Here is a 14,698-nt window from a genome sequence, read left to right as displayed (position 1 = left end):
TCCTATGTGGGGCCCTTTTGCTGATTTACTCAGTAGACATCCATAAATAAATTAGATATTATAATACATCTCTTCAAGTGTGGAGAACCACTGACACATATGTGTAATCTAATTCTCCTCTTGTTCCCTACTTTGGGGTGCACTTGTACATATTTTGTGTAAGGAAGCGAAACGAAATGCATTATTAACAGTCTCGTTTATTTGTAGTTGACTCCCATAATATTCACTAGATGTTTCCTTCTCTAATTCCAACATTTACAAGTTATCTACATTGTTCCTCAATTTTGATGTTTGATGTTCATTAAAAGATAATAGTTAGTGGAGATGCAGGAGAATAAATATTCACAACCAGACTCATCAACACCATCTTCCCTTTATACCAGACTCAGGGCAGGGGGTATCTTGACTGCTGAACTGATGGATATGTGATACCTGAATACAATTGCACTTGTATCTGCTTGCATTCAGTGGGCTACTGAAGGAAGTGTACAGTGGCCTGTGGATTAGCTCAATATATTACCCATTTAACAGGACACATAATATTGCCAGGTGTGGAGGTGCACAATGAACGAGATGGACTGTTATCTCTATGATGGGTGGATAATATGGAAACCTGTGTGTCCTGCATATACATAGAACCTTGAGCACACTGGAAGGGAATACCCTACAGCAAGAGTACACAGCACAGCAGTTTTAAGAGTCTGCGTGTACAAAGAACTTTCTGGCAAGGACACTCAGAATAACCAGTGCACCATGAATGTACATAGCATAGGAAGTGATTGTGCAAAGGTGTGTGAAAAGCATGCACAGCAGTCTTGGCACCCTGCATTTACTTGACATTATAGATTATAGTTAAAGAAGAACTTTGTGATATGTTGCCAACACTAAGCAAGTAGAACACAGGAGGACAAGGGGACACAACTTAGCAGCCTGTTTTCCTTTGTCATGTACAAGTGGAGCCGGCAATGAGGAAATAAAACGTACTAGGGAAAGGGTGCAGAGCAGTGTAGTCTGTAGGCCCTGCTGTCTATAGAGACACATAGTGGAAGGGTAGTCACTGTTTTTTAACTCCATGTGTGAGTGGAAGGGGATGTGCAAATTATTTGCTTAGTAAGTTACACACACAAATGCATTCATCCATGTGTATGTGTGCATGTGTGCACACATTTGTGTGAGTACACGTAGAGGTGCATGCTTTTGTATTTGCATGTTCATAGGTTTGCTCATGCACGTGTGCATATACTTATATATTTGTGTGTGCACATGTGTTTGCACATGTGTGTGTGTGTGTGTGTGTGTGTGTGTGTGTGTGTGTGTGTGTGTGTGTTTGTGTATGTGTGTATATATTGGATTGAGATTCACACCACTGCGTACAGACCCAGGAATGGGGCACACCTGTGCACTCTTCCTTACCTGTTCTTTACATTTCAATGAAGTTTGTACCTGTGCACTCCTCCTTAGCTGTTCTTCACATTTCTGTGAAGTTTGTACCTGCGCACATCTCTTTACCTATTTTTCACATTTCAGTGAAGTTTGTACCTGTGCGCTCCTCCTTACCTGTTCTTCACATTTCAGTGACGTTTGTACCTGTGCACTCCTCCTTACCTGCTCTTCCCATTTCAGTGAAGTTTGTACCTGTGCGCTCCTCCTTACCTGCTCTTCCCATTTCAGTGAAGTTTGTACCTGTGCGCTCCTCCTTACCTGCTCTTCCTATTTCAGTGGTTTGTACCTGTGCACTCCTCCTTATGTGCTCTTCACATTTCAGTGAAGTTTACACCTGTGCGCTCCTCCTTACCTGCTCTTCCCATTTCAGTGGTTTGTACCTGTGCACTCCTCCTTATGTGCTCTTCACATTTCAGTGGTTTGTACCTGTGCGCTCCTCCTTACCTGCTCTTCCCATTTCAGTGGTTTGTACCTGTGCACTCCTCCTTACCTGTTCTTCACATTTCAGTGAAGTTTATACCTGTGCACTCCTCCTTACCTGTTCTTCCCATTTCAGTGAAATTTGTACCTGTGCGCTCCTCCTTATGTGCTCTTCACATTTCAGTGGTTTGTACCCGTGCGCTCCTCCTTACCTACTCTTCCCATTTCAGTGAAATTTGTACCTGTGCGCTCCTCCTTATGTGCTCTTCACATTTCAGTGGTTTGTACCTGTGCACTCCTCCTTATGTGCTCTTCCCATTTCAGTAGTTTGTACCTGTGCGCTCCTCCTTACCTGCTCTTCCCATTTCAGTGGTTTGTACCTGTGCACTCCTCCTTATGTGCTCTTCCCATTTCAGTGAAGTTTACACCTGTGCGCTCCTCCTTACCTGCTCTTCCCATTTCAGTGGTTTGTACCTGTGCACTCCTCCTTATGTGCTCTTCACATTTCGGTAGTTTGTACCTGTGCACTCCTCCTTATGTGCTCTTCCCATTTCAGTGGTTTGTACCTGTGCACTCCTCCTTATGTGCTCTTCACATTTCAGTAGTTTGTACCTGTGCACTCCTCCTTACCTGTTTTTCACATTTCAGTGAAGTTTGTACCTGCGCATATCTCCTTACCTATTTTTTACATTTCAGTGGTTTGTACCTGTGCACTCCTCCTTATGTGCTCTTCCCATTTCAGTGGTTTGTACCTGTGCACTCCTCCTTATGTGCTCTTCACATTTCAGTGGTTTGTACCTGTGCGCTCCTCCTTACCTGCTCTTCCCATTTCATTGGTTTGTACCTGTGCACTCCTTCTTATGTGCTCTTCCCATTTCAGTGGTTTGCACCTGTGCACTCCTCCTTATGTGCTCTTCACATTTCAGTGGTTTGTACCTGTGCGCTCCTCCTTACCTGTTCTACACATTTTAGTGGTTTGTATCTGTGCACTCCTCTTTATGTGCTCTTCACATTTCAGTGAAGTTTGTACCTGTGCACTCCTCCTTACCTATTACCATTTCAGTGACGTTTGTACCTGTGCACTCCTCCTTGCATGCTCTTTACATTTCAGTGAAGTTTGTACCTGTGCACTCCTCCTTACCTATTACCATTTCAGTGAAGTTTGTACCTGTGCACTCCTTACCTGTTCTTCACATTTTAGTGGTTTGTATCTGTGCACTCCTCTTTATGTGCTCTTTACATTTCAGTGAAGTTTGTACCTGTGCACTCCTCCTTGCATGCTCTTTACATTTCAGTGAAGTTTGTACCTGTGCGCTCCTCCTTACCTGCTCTTCACATTTTAGTGGTTTGTATCTGTGCACTCCTCTTTATGTGCTCTTTACATTTCAGTGAAGTTTGTACCTGTGCACTCCTCCTTGCATGCTCTTTACATTTCAGTGGTTTGTACCTGTGCGCTCCTCCTTACCTGTTCTTCACATTTCAGTGGTTTGTACCTGTGCACTCCTCTTTATGTGCTCTTCACATTTCAGTGAAGTTTGTACCTGTGCACTCCTCCTTACCTATTACCATTTTAGTGAAGTTTGTACCTGTGCACTCCTCCTTACCTATTACCATTTTAGTGAAGTTTGTACCTGTGCACTCCTCCTTACCTATTACCATTTCAGTGAAGTTTGTACCTGTGCACTCCTCCTTGCATGCTCTTTACATTTCAGTGAAGTTTGTACCTGTGCGCTCCTCCTTACCTATTACCATTTCAGTGAAGTTTGTACCTGTGCACTTCTCCTTACCTATTACCATTTCAGTGAAGTTTGTACCTGTGCACTCCTCCTTGCATGCTCTTTACATTTCAGTGAAGTTTGTTCCTGTACACTCATTCTTACCTGTTCTTGTATAGCAGTTTTCTGCATTTCTCTACATGTCTGTACTCCCTGATGGACATCACTGACCTCTTTCAGTTCACAGGCCTATTGGAGTGTTGAGGCAGTCCACTGAAGTTAAAGGTCATTGTACCATATTGGTACAATAGCATGTGTGTAGCATAAGCAGCAGCAGCAGGTCATGGGGTGTTTTGGTCTTTCTGCTATCAGGTGGTTGCAGTGTACACGTGTGCCCATTTAAGTATGGCTCTGTCATTTCATGTATATGTATGTTGTCTGACCCACCGTATGTACTACCCTTCAGTGTTTCTGCATGCACACAGACCTCTGTGAGTATGAGAGATGCCTTATGCCTCAAGGAGTTGTACTGTAGCATTGTAAGGTCTGAACCAGCTGCTTCTTCGGTGGTCCATGGACACTGCAGGATTGGTAAATCTCTGTAAATACAAAGTAATGCATTATCAAGTGTTGGGTTTATTGCCTGGCCTCCCTGTCCATGAACTGAAATAGCACTTTTGTACATGCTGAGGTGCTCATTTGAATATATTTTGCTTACCACCACCATGCTCAGTGCCCAGTAACATATAACATATTGTTCATTAAGCAATTCTGTTCCATTGTCTAAGCCACATCTGTGATTTTTCTCTGATTTTCCCTGTGCACTTGAATAGAAGCTAGAAATGAGCAAAGAGTTCAACTGGACATTCCTTGACTTGGAAAAGGCATGTGACAAGGTCCCAAGAAAACTGATTTGAGATGTCCTTCTGTAGTTTGAAGTCCCAGAAACATTGGCAGAATTGGTGCAGGCTTTGTACAAGGACCTTTTGACTCACGCAAAACAGTCGGTCTCACAAAGGGTTTCACAGTGGGAGTGGGTCTACATCAGGGTTCAGCTCTGAGCCAACTGCTGTTCATACTGGTGACGGACTACATTAACAAGCACTTTGAAGGGGACAGATAACAAAGCTGCTGTATGCAGATGATGTGGCATTACAAGCAGACTCTGAACAAGAAATTCAACAAAGGATAGGAGAATGGAATGCAGAATTAAAAGCACATGAGATGAAACTAAGTGTAGAAAAGATAGTGGTAATGGCAGAGCATGGGGGAAATCAGAAGAAGCTGAGAATTGACATAGAAGGGAGAAACAGGTTAATAGCTTCTAGTATCTGGCAGGGGTGGTTGAGGAGAAGGGAACCCTGAATGAGGAGGTCAAAGCTAGAATCAAAGGGGCTGCAGTGAACTGGCACAGAAACCTGAGCAGTAAAGGCAGAGCAATTGAGAAACCTAACAGTGATAGAGATGAAATGCCTGAGAAGGGGATGGTAGGATGCACACTGGGACATGAGGACATAAGTACAGAAGCCAGAGTAGCTCCAGTTGCAGATGAGGTCAAACAGAACAGATTATGTTGGTCTGGGCATATGTGTAGGAAAGCGGAAGACAATCTGATGAAGAAGATTTGGGACAGACAGGAAGAGGGAAAAGGGAACGAGGGCATCCAGAAAAAAAGTGGATGAGTTGTGTGAGAGAAGACCTGCAATAGTCAGGCATGAGTGTTAAAGAAGGTAAGAGAGTGACATTGAATAGAGAGAGTGATGGCTGACAAGACACCCCAGCCCCATGTAGAAAATGGGAAAAGGGGGCTGACATGATGATGGTTTCCCTATGCACTGGCACCATATCTGGGATTCCTTCGTACTGGGCTTAACATAATGAGTTGGTTCTGTACCCTGCCTTTTACTGTAAAAAAGCCTTTCATGTGCTTCGTACTTCCTATGCATGTAGATATGTCAGACCTTCTCAGTACTACCACTCATACTTTTTCCCTTTCTGTATCTCTGTGTCTTTGTACCCATTAAAGTGTAGCAGGCACAGCTGTCCGACCTACAAATGTGTCTCCTGGAACAACAGTCAGTCTGGCTGATCATTTCTTAAAACCTCTGCACTTTTTTCACCCTTTATATGCTCATTCAAGTCATTAGTATTTCATAACCAGATAGATCAGCTCAGGAAGTGATGACATAAAGCTTTCTGTTGCACTTTTCACACGCCTTTTACTTTTTCTCCCATTGGTACATGACAGAGGTCCCTCATTACTCCATTTCATTATAATCCTGATAGAATGCCTTCTTCTGTCTTTGCCTGCCTTCCTTTCTTGTCAGTCCATAAATGGAGAACAGTATTCATAACAGCAATATTCTTAACCATTGTGAATCAGTTTTATGTCTCATGATGCTTAAACATTGAAAAGCGACCTTGTGTCTGTGTTTGAGTATGTTTATGGAAACAATTAATTTGGTTGAATACAAACAAATACCTATATGGTTGCAGAATGCCAACATTTCTTTGTGAGAGGTCACGGTACAGTGTGGAGTGAGAACTGCCTTTTCCCTGCTGTTGTGCGTCCTCTAAGTTGGTATATATAAGTAACAGAGGGTGGGGAGGCACAGCCCATCAAATGGTGAGCTGCTGCCGCAAAAAACATTTTTATTACATATTTTGAGTTTGATCTTGTGAAACTGATCTTTTGTAGTTGATTTTTTTCTTTCATATGGTAATGGGTATATTAGAAAATCCTGATATACAAATTTCATCACCCATGCTATATTTCATCAATCAAATTTAATCAAGACCTATCATCCCAAAAAAACACAATCTCCATACCCAGTCTCACCAATACAAACATAAATCACCCAAACCTACATAAAACTTCATTTACAATCAATCAAATATCAAACTTAAAAAAAGATGCAACATTACCATCAGTCAAAAGCTTGTCTAAATAGTGATATTGTTTGCTAAAGGATTTTTCTGAAGGTAAGGGGCAAACTTACACATGAGGAATAATAAGTTAGAGACTCTCCTGTCCATCGTTACTCGTGTTACACATGAGCAATAACGAGTTAGAGACTCTCCTGTCCATCGTTACTCGTGTTACACATGAGCAATAACGAGTTAGAGACTCTCCTGTCCATCGTTACTCGTGTTACACATGAGGAATAACGAGTTAGAGACTCTCCAGTCCATCGTTACTCATGTTACACATGAGCAATAACGAGTTAGAGACTCTCCTGTCCATCGTTACTCGTGTTACACATGAGGAATAACGAGTTAGAGACTCTCCTGTCCATCGTTACTCGTGTTACACACGAGCAATAACGAGTTAGAGACTCTCCTGTCCATCATTACTCGTGTTACACATGAGCAATAATGAGTTAGAGACTCTCCTGGCCATCGTTACTCGTGTTACACATGAGGAATAATAAGTTAGAGACTCTCCTGTCCATCGTTACTCGTGTTACACATGAGGAATAACGAGTTAGAGACTCTCCTGTCCATCGTTACTCGTGTTACACATGAGGAATAACGAGTTAGAGACTCTCCTGTCCATCGTTAATTGTATTACACATGAGGAATAACGAGTTAGAGGCTCTCCTGTCCATCGTTAATCGTATTACACGAGGAATAACGAGTTTGAGACTCTCCTGTCCATCGTTACTCGTGTTACACATGAGGAATAACGAGTTAGAGACTCTCCAGTCCATCGTTACTCGTGTTACACATGAGGAATAACGAGTTAGAGAATCTCCTGTCCATTGTTACTCATGTTTGGTAACCACAGCCATGTACCTTTCCATCTGAAAATACTTTCCCCAACAGTACTACTACATGAGACACATACATATGAATCGAACCCATTTCACTGGAAACTTGTAACACTGAAAAGTGTAGAACTGTATAGAATTGTGTAGAATGTATGTGATGGTGTCATTTCTTATCATAGGAGTCATTAGGGAAGTGAGTCTAGCACAGTAAGTGCGAATTGCTATAGTCAGCCTCATGTTGTACCCCCAGACCTGTTGATGTCTGTATTTGCTCTTAAGCACTGATTCACTTTTTATGGTGTTTTTGTTTTTTTCCAGGATTGTGCAGTCATTGAGTTGGTATATATAATTTAAGGAGTGGAAGTCAAATTCCCTACACACACACACACACACACACACACACACACACTCTCTCTCTCTCTCTCTCTCTCTCTCTCTGTCTCACACTCACAAAACTAAACCTATTCCCTTATCTACACTTACTGTAGCCCTACCTGCAAATACTCGCATTTATTCTCCCACCCCCAATATCAACGCACCTAGGTTATTCAGCAAAATATATGTTCAGTAAAATAACACCACAACTCACTTTATCGAGCAAATGAGTGTTCAGTAACTTGAACTCCACACACATACTCTGTCTCAGAGACACACATACACAAATGCATATACACATGTTGAGGTTTGATTAAACCTTGTTGGCAACTGGTGTAAATGTTAAGGTGTTTATATTACAGAGACAGGGTACATGGGGGTCTATATTACTGTGTCAAAAGACATGTTCGCCGAACATGTCTTAACTGACACGGAAATATCGACCTGCTAAAATCCCGAATGGCCAAGTCAGCGAATTTTTTTCCCAGGGGGAAAAAAATCACTACACAAAAAAAAACATGCTTTTAAACCCTACAACATAGGGGACTTACCCCCCACACACTCCCCTAACTAAATATACCAACTCTGAGATAACACTACAGTGAGGAAAAGGGCAAATCCCCGATGATGGTCATGCAATTTTTTTCCTCTGGGAAAAAATTCACTGACTCTGCCATTTGGGATTTTAACAGGTTGATATTTTGAGTCGACTAAGACGTGTTCAGCGAACATGTGTTTCGACACGGTAAAATAGACCCGGTACAGGGTTTGATTCTCACCTTTGATGAAATTGGCTAGGCTTAAAATGGCCCACAAAAGCAGCTAGCCTAGTACTTGTCTATGAACCTATATTTTTTGAGCACAGGATATGCTGCATTAGATATCAAAAATGGGACAAAAAAAAAACCCCAGATGTCCCTAACTAAGAAAATCATGGATTTTAAGACCTTGTGTTGCCAAGATTGGTTGGAAGCACTGTCCCTGTCTTCATTTTTTATGAACTCTTGAGGGAAGAGCTATGCATTGCCTTCTACACATACCTGTCAACCTGCAAACTTTGAAAATATGTACAAAGGCCCTTGAAAAGTAGATAGATCCAGTCAAAAATTTGAATATCTAATTAGCATTAAATTTGAATACCAAATATCACATAACTGTTCATGCTTCCAGTAGGAATGTGGGATACAAACATAAAAATGTAGGTTTAAAAACAAGTGTGACAAAAAAATGATGAAAATATCTAAGCACGTTGTCAAAGGTACAGTGTAAAATCTGTAGACTTTAATGAAGTGTATTGCAAAATTCTACCGCACAAGGTTATTTATTTTTGCATCTGAAAAACAGAAATATAAGATGAGCATCTCCTTTCTTTAAGTTATTGGTGCCACTAGTATGTTGGTCATTTAGTGTGGTTTTCGATGTACTAGACTGCTTCAAAACTCATGTGCAATGAGGCGGATTCATAAAATTGTGTGAAGGGGTAAATCAAACTTTAAAACAGAGAGTTACTTTCAAAAGTAGGGACATCCTGTGCAGTGGTAAATCAGTTCTGAAAATAGGACTGTTCCTCCAAGTAGGGACAATTGAGAGGTCTGCTTACATGCCACAGGAGAACTAGTTGTTGTAGATCTCTTGTATCTCAGCAAGTCCACTAGTTCCACAATTACAAGAACAGGGGACCTAAAATTTCACTGGTAGGTAATTAAAAAGTGATGGTGCCATACTTTTGTCAAACAGTGCCCTCCCCATGTCTGGAGCCGACTGCCCCAGCAGGTTAATCAGTGAAATACACTGTCACCTTTCAAATTAAACCTAGGTGATTGGATGGGCACCCACAAATTTACACCAGGCTTGACTAGCCTAGCCCTCATAGGTAATGGGGATATGACCTGAGGGTGGGTACAGGTAAGGTGTAAAATGATCACTAGACCCACTTGTTTTGTAATTCCTATATTAATATTATCAACCCCCTTTTTCCAGTTTTTCTGCATGAAATCGAAGTGTATCCGCAAATCCATTCTCCTGTCTTCTTTGACAGTCATGTCTGACTGTCACAAATTTTCTCTCACACAGTCCTTCCAGCTCTTTGCAGGACACCCTAATTTTCTCTTGTATTCCTCCAGTCTGACCCAGATCATCTTCACCAGATTTTCTTCTGCTTTCCTGCACATGTGCTGAGAAAAAATACAAGAGTATCGCAGATTGGTTCAGACAATACTATGCAGAGCATAAAAGTAATGCAAAAGGTAAAGAGATTTGTACACTGAGCCTAACACTTTCTTTCAGTTATTGTATGTATAGTAACACAAATTCATACAATCATTTTTATGTGTAATTATTATAGTAAGAATACTGTGGTTTAGGATAGTGTGTGCACATATATATGTCTATGTGTAGATGTGTAGATATTTACTGTATATGAATGTGTGTGTGTATAATATATATTTATATTCATTTATATATATATATATATATATATATATATATATATATATATATATATATATATATATATAGACTTCAGAATTGTATAGTTATATAGATTGGCAAAAAGCTGAATTGAGACACAGACATGGAGACTGGCAGAACCAGCTGTTATACAGAGAGAATTGGTTTGGTGGGTCAAATTGGAGACTGGTCATCCACTTGGTTTGAATGACTATTTAATGGCTGTCTATCCATTAATTGTGTTTTGAAACAAAAGCATAATGGTGTGAATTAATTTATGGGGCTATTTTATATTTTCTATTTTAGGCATATTATGTTTACAGTGTTATCTCAACATGTTTGTATTTTTACTTTCCTGAATTGGAGTGGTTTAGGGATTTACATATCATATCATATACACTTTTAAGAGTGTGATTGGTCAGGTGGTTTATTTAATAGGAAGTTTCTTAATATTTCATTTATTCCAAAGACATTTGTTTTTACAGATGAAAGCTCTTAACAATAAATTATTTAAATCATCCAAGTTGTTGGATTTGATTTCTTTGCTGGATTTCATTTCTTGTTTTTTCTGCATCTTTAAAATAACTATTCATATAATAATACAGAATTCTATTATATATTTTTTTGGTTTTATGCTTATTACTGTTTGTTGTATGAGAATGAAAAGAAGAACAGCGTTGTGTTAGATGAAGATGGAGCCGTTTTAACTTTGGGGCTTTTCATTGCTTGTTTTCCTCTTCAGTCTTGTTGCTTTGGAAAGGCCTCTCACATTGTCAAGCTCTGTACATGCACCATACTTGAACTTAGGGTTAAAGGTTATGCTCACCTTCTACATTAGGTAATAATGGCTTTTTGAGGATGTAGGGTGTCCAGGTATTAACATCCACAGCTTAGTGTTTAGATAGTATATTTAGTATTTTCATGTTCTTTTATTATTTATTATTTGCAGTTTTGTTTGTCAGTATAGATGCGTGATAGACTCAAGTCCCATTCTTTTGGTTTATCTTTCTGCTGTCCTCACAATTTAGGGGTGTTCATCCTATAACATGTAATATAGTTCACAAAATCCATATGTTTAGTATATCCATCAATTGTGGTGTTTAAAATACACATCACTGAATACACACACACACACACACACACACACACACACACACACACACACACACACACACACACACACACACACACGTGCACACAGATATACACACTCACACACCGTTCAGCTCTTCTTTCCATATAAAGTCAGCAAGGTTAGTAGGCATCCTGGCATTTTATACCACTTGTATGCAAAACGATCCTAATAGTTTCTGCAACCCATATTTTTGTTTATGATATTTTCTTTTTATATCCATAGGATAAACTAAAAGCAGCCATATCATCCCTACAATTAAAGGTCAAGGATCTTAACGATTTGCAAAACAGCAATAAGAAGCTCCTGAACATACAAGTAAGTAAACTGACTGTTTCTGGATGTGAAGAACGCATCTTTACAACAAAAACACATCTGCTGTGTCTTGTAGGTCAACCTCTTATTACTTGGGGCTAATTTTAGGGCTTGAGCTTTTTACTGATTTTCAGTGAGTAGTGCTTTTAAAGGCCTGTTGGATTGCTGAAGTGCATTTTCACAGGTTTTTGGGTAATGGTGAAGAAAAGGGAACTATTTTGGAATTCTGAGGAGTTGTGAAATTATAGTTATGCTAGACATTAATTCGAGAGGCACTGATAAGTTTTTAATCCTTGTTACATCTGATCTTTTTTATCTGTGTCAACTTCATTATTTTATTAAGAGTCTTCTTCAAATGAAGACATTTTTATTTGTTTTAGTGTCAGTCATTTAAGCAGAGTAAGGGCATTACTAATATGTGAAAAAAACTATGTTACACATTAATGATTTTAGTTAAGTCTCTATAGCTGATACAGTCTTTGATGATGTGAGGTATTGCCAGCTATGCCAAGAGAAGTAGGACAGTGGATGTGTAACATATGCCAGCACAGCTAGCTGGAATTTTAGTAAAGAATTGTATATTATTTATCAAACTGATTTGTACAGATGCTTGTGTTGAAAATTTATTTGTAAAGTTTCTTGTGTTAAAAATGTATTAACAGTATGTCCTGCTGGACAGAGGAAGAAATGTACATGTATTATTTTATGTACATGTATTATTGTAACTGTTGAAATGTATATATTGTAAGCGAGAATACTGGAAGAGAAGAGGTTAATCTCAATCCACCTGACTTTGGAAAATAGTAAAAAATTAAATTACTTAACTTAGGCCAAAGATTGTATTTTACAGTTCTCAGTGCAGCCAGTGGAAAAAAGTCTATACTAGGAAGCTTCCTACATTGTCATTGGGGTGAAGTAATTGCTATTCTGGTAGGGTGGAGGTTTGAAATTGTTTTATGACTTCCAGGGGCTGCAGCAGATCTTAGCAATGATCTTTTCATGTGTATTATTGACACCTATGTGCAAAATCGTTCTAGCCAAGTGGGGTTTCATGGGAATCAGAAGCCAGATGACTGGATGAATGTGATGTCATTCTGTAATCCATCACTAAAATAATGTTTAATACTAACTGAAACTGAAGACTGAAGACAAAGAAGGATCTCTCACCTACTTCATCTTGCCTTGCTCTAGTAAGTAACCAGAGAATAATAATTCTTTAGATCAGTCATGAAAATATAGTGAGATTAGTTAAATATTGTTTTACTACTTTTCTTTAACTTTGTGAACCTGTACATCTGTGTTATTTGTAATATTTCCTGTGATTGAAACTCTGGTGTTTATTGTGAATAGATATTTAATATTTTCATCTGTTTTATTATGTAATAATTAAATATAGTTAACATTTTCATTGTGACTGGTCCTTTAGAGAATATTTTAACCCTTTGTATTAATATTAATTTCACTCAGTATAATTGGGTATCCTTGCAAGAGCCTTAGAGTAGCTGGCTTTGGGGTGTCTGGTGGCAGTGTAACTACCTTACAGTTTGGGCAGAAGGGGACATAGCTAATAAATCTGTGCCAGCCTTCTGTGTGTGTGTGTGTGTGTGTGTGTGTGTGTGTGTGTGTGTGTGTGTGTGTGTGTGTGTGTGTGTGTGTGTGTGTGTGTGTGCACGCGCGCATGTGTATGCGCGTGCGTGTGTGTCAGCTACTTGTAGCAGGGACACAAAGCACTTGTTTCACAGAGAGGGTTTTAGAGGACTTGACTTGGACACTGAGCTGAGGACTTAACTCTACAGCTGTGCCAGTGGGGAACCTTACTGGGGAGCTGGGAAGAGACGGAGAGAGAGAGAATCCCAGACCCCGGGCTTAGTGTTTTCCCCTCTGTGCTCTTAAGGTAAATCATGCTTGATGCAGAGAGCTGCATCTGAAAATACATACTGTATCCATTTTTGTTCCAAGTGAATGTCCCCCTCCACTGTCAGTGGTGAGGATTGAGGCTCCTTGATTACTGCCTCAGAGTGGGGACCTCACACAGTCTTTTAGTGACACAGTGGTTAAAGCTGCTGCCTTGCAATACATGGTTCTGCAGTTCAGTTTCCAGTTGTTGCCATATTTGCAGTCTGTATGCCCTTCTTTCTGCCAGTGGTTTTGCTGGTTGCTTTGATTTTCCTCCTACATCCTAAAGATGCACAAATGTTAGAATTTACTCTCCTCCAGATTGTCGATAGATATGTGTGGGGTGCGTGCAGTCTGCAAGTGGCTGGTGTCCCATCCAGGAATGAGTATTGAAGCCAGACTGCCCAAAAAGCATGACTGTATAAGTATTTATTCAAAGAGTGTGATCTGTATATTATCATAACTTACAATAGGGGAATCATCAGCTCCCAAGTGTTTTCCCCAAGTAGTCCTAAACATGCATCTTCTCAGCACCTTCCTACAAAACGTCTGTCTGCAACAAAACCATTAAGTAAGTGTTCAGCCATCTTCCACTTCCATGAATGAGTGTCAAGCAGAAGTGCATTAAGTCTGTTTGTACAACTACCATGCACAGTGCACTCATATATGTTGGTACACTTCACTGTCAAATCATTCATTCATCAACAGACAGAAGTACTTGGGAAATTCTTCAAAAACTCTCTTTGGTTAGAACTGGAAATGATGAAAAGAGGAAGATTGAGTGCTTATGGTTAAAGTAAGTGTGGGTTTGGGTTTTTAATGCTGAAATGTTTTGATGTACTGAAAGTTCAGGGCTATGGGTGGGAGGGTGTGTTTGTGAGTTAGGCTTTATGTAAGGACTAAGGAAAGTTAACATTTAGTGTTGTGCAGATTTATGTGATGTGCATCTGAGTGTCCTGTATAGTGGTAGTGTTATGGAAAGTCTTTTTCTTAGGGTAAAGTGTCAGGATGGATTAAAGGCAAAGGCAGGGTTAGGGTTTGCACACATTATTAAGGTGGTAAGGAGTGAAAAATGTAATATGCAGCACTGCCTATGTGCCAGCAGTTCAAGTAACTCTAACAGATGCAAGAATGGGAAACACCTTGTCTTTCTCATGACTTGCAGAATGGTGGAAGTTGGAAGT

At 39.9% G+C, this 14,698-nt stretch overlaps 1 protein-coding gene across 1 annotated transcript in view; it reads left to right on the top strand.

The window, feature by feature from the left end:
• Positions 1-14,698, top strand: part of LOC122814466 (zinc finger protein 845-like) — a 158,823-nt gene that overhangs the window by 48,261 nt on the left and 95,864 nt on the right. Inside the window, exon 2 of the mRNA XM_044087046.1 lies at positions 11,529-11,621. Within this exon, the coding sequence (XP_043942981.1) occupies positions 11,529-11,621 (93 nt within the window). The remainder of the gene's footprint in view (positions 1-11,528; positions 11,622-14,698) is intronic.

This window comes from Protopterus annectens, chromosome 10.part0 (assembly GCF_019279795.1).
Source record: "Protopterus annectens isolate FY-2018-M chromosome 10.part0, PAN1.0, whole genome shotgun sequence".
Classification (NCBI taxonomy): domain Eukaryota; kingdom Metazoa; phylum Chordata; order Ceratodontiformes; family Protopteridae; genus Protopterus; species Protopterus annectens.
Note: the sequence above shows the minus strand (reverse complement) of the source record. Positions and strands in the feature narration are given on the sequence as shown.